The 5,251-nt window shown below is 40.0% G+C and overlaps 1 protein-coding gene across 1 annotated transcript in view; it reads right to left on the reverse strand.

Annotated features, from left to right (window-relative positions):
* The window catches only part of ADAMTS12 (ADAM metallopeptidase with thrombospondin type 1 motif 12), a 272,991-nt gene that overhangs the window by 57,516 nt on the left and 210,224 nt on the right, over positions 1-5,251 (reverse strand). The window contains exon 17 of the mRNA XM_023528495.1: positions 3,024-3,234. Within this exon, the coding sequence (XP_023384263.1) occupies positions 3,024-3,234 (211 nt within the window). The remainder of the gene's footprint in view (positions 1-3,023; positions 3,235-5,251) is intronic.

Raw genomic sequence — 5,251 nt, forward strand, 5'->3', positions numbered from 1 at the left:
TCCTTCCTTCCTTCCTTCCTTCCTTCCTTCCTTCCTTCCTTTTCTTTCTTTCTTTGTTTCATCTATTTATTAGTTAGTTAGTTAGTTTTTTCATTTCCATTTAAAAAAAGTGTATTATTAGTTTCAAGTCTTCGCCTGATAATAAAGTTACCATTTAGTGAATACTTAGTATTTGCCAGGTGCTGTGTAAAGGGCTTACATGAATTATCATCAAGCCTTACAATAACCCTGACTTTCTAAATGAGAAAAGGCTGAGAGAGGTTTAATACCAGTTCAAGGCCATACAATTAGGGTTTGCCAGGTCTGGAAAACCTAGAAAAAGTACTATCTCACTAAATCTATTAGTCTAACTCCAGGAGAAATAGGGGAATTAATGAAGTAATACCAACCTCATGGAATTATTTTAGGAGTTACATGAGATAAACAATATAGCGTGAAAAGCACTCAGCAAATGGTGGATGACACTGTTGTTATTTCCATCCATTCACTTTAACAAATGATGCATGTGTGGAGCTTACTATGTGCTGGCACCGTTCTAGCATAAGGAAGTTATCCTTATAACTTCCTTTGTCTAAGTACTGCTGTTATCTCTATTTTATGGATGGAGAAAACGAGCCACAGAAAAAACAGAAGCAACCACAGATATTAAATTCACACATCTAATAAGTGGCAGAACCAGGATCTGAACCCCATAAGCCATGTCCTTCACCAATAGACTGGCTGCCTCTGACAAAGCCCGTCACTGAAGTGGTGTACCTAGTAAAAATGGGAGCCAAAAACTTTGATACTTTGTTGACAACAGACTCCACTTTCTTTACCCTCCAAGCCCACAAAGTAGGTTGGGCAAAACCAGGAAAAGATTCTTGGTGAAATCTAAGATAAAGAGTAGGAGCCAGGAGTTCAGAACCTGAGCTTAGAGGGGGAGGAGCTTGTCATAGGGGGAGCTCGGGAACTCACGAGGTCCCCCATTTGACCCCTGGCTGGGTCAGCGATGAGTATGCCAGGCTGGCACAGCTGAGTCCATCGTTCTCTTATTGCTTGGGTTGGTAGAGGTGCCTTGACAGGAAAGGGTAGGTCATGGATTTGCCTTATCTTCTTTCTACCTTGGTCAGCCCAGGGAGGACCATTCTACAGGAGTCTAGGAGCCTCACAGCTCTTGGGTCTTTTGGCCCAGTTATGTTACGGCTTCAGACTCATCCAAGGCAACCTAAAGGGCCCAGTGCAGACCAAATGACCAGGTATTGCTGGAGTGCTACCCTGCATGAATTAATGTCAATCTCAAGACAAAATCCAGACTACAAATACAAGGTATAGCAAGAATCACTATATCATCTCTCTTAAAGTATCTAGGCATAGTTTGAATGTCAAAGACATTTCATCGCATTCTAGTAAAGCTCATTAGAGGGCTAATATGTACAGACATTAGCAAGACAGAAGAGGGAAGAAAGGAAGACCTATTTGATGAATATTTTGATGCTGATTTAACTAAAAGCACTTCTCCTGACAACATCTCCTGAATGAAGGCAGTGACTCAGACTTTCTGTTCAGCTCCCTCAAGTGGAAGCTGGAAACTGGATTCGATCGAGTCTGCTATCAATACACTATGCAATGGCCTGTATCTGGAACAACAGAAATGAGTACTTGTCACATTGTGCCAATGTTTTGGTCCTCTGTTCTCCAGGTAAGGCATATCATTTTGCTCCCCATAAACACAAACACAGTAAGAACTCCTCAGCCAAATATGTAACTGCAGAGTCCTTTCAAAAAGTATGAAGATTCTGGCAATTAGTAAATTCTACATGACGAGAATTATTAACTACTTTGGATGCAGCCCAAACACTTTTGGTAAACAGCTTCAATGGACCAGTCACAATACCTTATTCAACCTTATTCTGACAACACAGCAATTTACAGCAATCTAGGTTGGTGGTGGACGAATAGGCCAGGCAGGGACAGGCTATCACTCTGTACCCTCCTGGGAATAGCTGGGAGAATATTCTGGCCTATTGCTGATATATGCACATGCACCAGTGCATGTATCAGTAGCATACCTGAATTAGATATGTTTTCTTTGCATGCATACCTTTGTCTTTTCTTTTTTTTTGGTCCAACATTTCCCATTTGATAAAAAGTTTTATAATATAGGGATCATATTTACCATTAAAAAAAAAAAACAAAAACTTTTCACTAGATGCCCGAGAGAATTCTGCACAGAATTATAAGTGAAATAAACCTAAACAGTGACTACAAGCTAATGAAAGAGAGTTTTGAAAATAAGGTTATCAGAGCAGCTGCATTTAAATGAGTGTTTTCTGTTTTCAATTAGTTATCTTCAGAGATGGTACAGGTGGTACCATGTTCCATGGTGACCCAAAGGAAACTGAAGCCTGAGAGTTTTTCATGACCTTCTAGCCCACTGATTTCTAGTTATACTCAGAAAATCATATCAGATTAATTTTCAGGAAATGCAACACTTATTTGAATTTCTGTGGCTAATATTAGGAGATGTCCTAAACCTTGGCAGATCTGGCTTTGACACATGCTGAAAAGATGGATGATTTGAGAGGCGTCTTCCAGTATCAGGCAGTCGTCCTACCATTACGTGACACACCTTTGGTTTTAGCTAACTACATAGTTCCAGTGGAACATAACTACTAGTAAACGTTTAACAAACCAGCTCCTGGGGTGGGTGGGGAGCCCTGATTTGCCACCAATGGTTATAAATGGGCCAGCAAAAATTCTGACAATTTAGCAATTAGCTGTTGTATGCCTGTGCAAGCAAGATCCAGCTCATCTCTGGACAAGTGAGAGGAAGATCCTGTAAGAATGGAAAACAAACAAGATAGAATACTAGGAGGTGGGAAATGCAGGAAACAGGCCAGAGGTGACAGATGCTGGCTACTGTGCAATATTCTCTAGGGTCACCTTGGATTGGTTAATAATGAGGAATGGGGGGGTGGGAGGGGGGCTGGTGCTGATGAGGCATAAATAATGCCAGTTTCCCTTTTAACCCCTGAGCTTACCTCACTCCAATTGCCGACTGTCCAGTCTGATGGACACAAGATATCTCTGTTGCAGGAAATGAGGGCCTTGGGCTTCAGCAGGTGCTGGCAGTCTTTAGCGGGCAGAGCCTGCTCGTCAGCGCCCACGGTCTGGATGCACAGCACCGTTCGCTTCTTCTCTCCGTGGGGCCCGCAAGTCGCCGAACACACTTCCCACTCCCCTGCCCACCACCTGCAGACATACATGGACAAGTGAGGGAAGATCATCACCATATATATATATAGACATATTCAATCACTGAGAAGAGGTACCGCATACAGAGTCAAGAGGTCCTTGGAGATGCCCCAGCCCATTAGAGGGTGCTCTGCATGTTCAATCACAGCTCCAGGGCCTGGCAGAGCACCTGGCATAAGGAGATCCTAAATAAGAATGTTTTTGAATGGAAAAAAAAAAAGAAGGGAAAAAAAGGCTCTCTTTTCAATCAAGAAAACCGAGGTCTGGTTTTCTGTGGTGCACATTTAAGCGAGTTTAAGCCTTATTTTCCTCATCTGTTGAATGGACGTAACAGTATTGACTTCATATAAATGTTGTCGATCAACTGAAATACCAATTTATGGACAGAGCCTGACACGTAATAAGAACTCTATTATCCATTGTTATTTTGACTGTTGCTATTGAGTAAAAGAATCTAGAATTTTGTCTCCTGGCTCCTAATCAAATGTTTTTCTATTCCAATATGAACAGAAAGCATTTAGGCATGTACTTAAACACTGACTAATTTAGGAGATGATGAATCAGGGGCATTGCCTTCATCTACTCCATTAATATTTTCACTGGTCCCTTTGATAAGAAGAGTAGAAAAAGAAGAAATGTAAGCTATGTTTTACTTGTCAGCTGTTCTTGACAGGTTCAACAGTTGAAACTGTTGGCTAAATTAATATTCTGGATTCTCTGTGGAAAAACAAGTATGCATGCTCTTTCTCTATCCTGGATCATGGACGATGTACTCAAGATTCTAGGCTGTGGGCCCAGTGGTTACATAGAAATAGCTTTTGAAAATCACAGGAAGCCCACTTTGGGGCCCTTTCTTTTCTTCTCCATCACTGTGCAAATCTTTCTGAACACAAAAGACAGAAGAAGTGTCTTGACTTGTGTAGTCTGGGCTCACCATTGCTTGAATGTACAGTCAGCTTCTTTATCCCTCCGTGTAGTAATAAAATGGAATATTTCTATTTTATTACTGCATGAAGTAACAGTACAGCATGTAAAGTCCTTCATTCCTGAATTTAAGAAAGTTTTCCAATTTTTTGATAGTACTGAATTTTGAAGAAGACAAAACTTTGTAGTATGAGTTATAGTTACAAAATATTGGTTTTATTCAGGTAGAACTTCTTTTGATTCTTATACTCAGGTTGAAAAATATTAGAAGAAATCTATTCTTCAATTCTATTAGATTCTTTGGTTAATAATTAAGGTTTACTTACTATTCTTTAGTGTTTGACATCTGGCTGTCTTGTGTGAATAAAGAGCTAATGCTGGAACCATACGATGGGAAAGCAAATGAATGCCCACTGTATCAATCTAATCACATTATCTTACCTCTGACATTTCCAAAAGAGGTCAAACACACTACTGAATGTATAAAATGTCATTCTGGAAGGGCCTTAATCTGAGATGACTGAAAGTATAATTTATCTAATTACTTGCTCCATGGCTTTTAGCTATATCATCGCAAAGTGATAATGGACCTCTTATTTTCTCATTCTGAAATTTCCTCCACAGTCTCCTGGGGACATTTTGCATATGTTTGTCACTAGTTTAAAGTGAAAACTGTTCTCGTTATTTCCCTGCAAATGTCTTCCAGGCCCAGGGCCCAGAAGCCACTGCCTGTTTTCTGTTGCCCATCTCATTCTTTTGGTGTCTGCCCTGATCTCACTTCTTCTAGGAGTTTTATAATGCAACAGGATAATTTATATTTATATCTATAGGAGATTTATAACATAAGACTGTTAAAACACTCTGAGTGATTGGTGAGAAGGACAAAATAATACACAAAGAACTCAGCGAGACAAAAGGCCCAGCTCATTTATTTACTCAAATAAGACAATCTCTCTGGTTTGATCAGCATAGAAGTAACAACAACCTAACCTGATTTTTTTCTGTTTTTGCCATCGATTTTTCTCCTACCAGGATGCTGATGACAACTAACACATAATTGGATAATTAATCATGCGTTGTCTTGTTTTGT

Source organism: Pteropus vampyrus, unplaced genomic scaffold, assembly GCF_000151845.1.
Source record: "Pteropus vampyrus isolate Shadow unplaced genomic scaffold, Pvam_2.0 Scaffold27, whole genome shotgun sequence".
In the NCBI taxonomy this organism is placed as follows: Eukaryota; Metazoa; Chordata; class Mammalia; order Chiroptera; family Pteropodidae; genus Pteropus; species Pteropus vampyrus.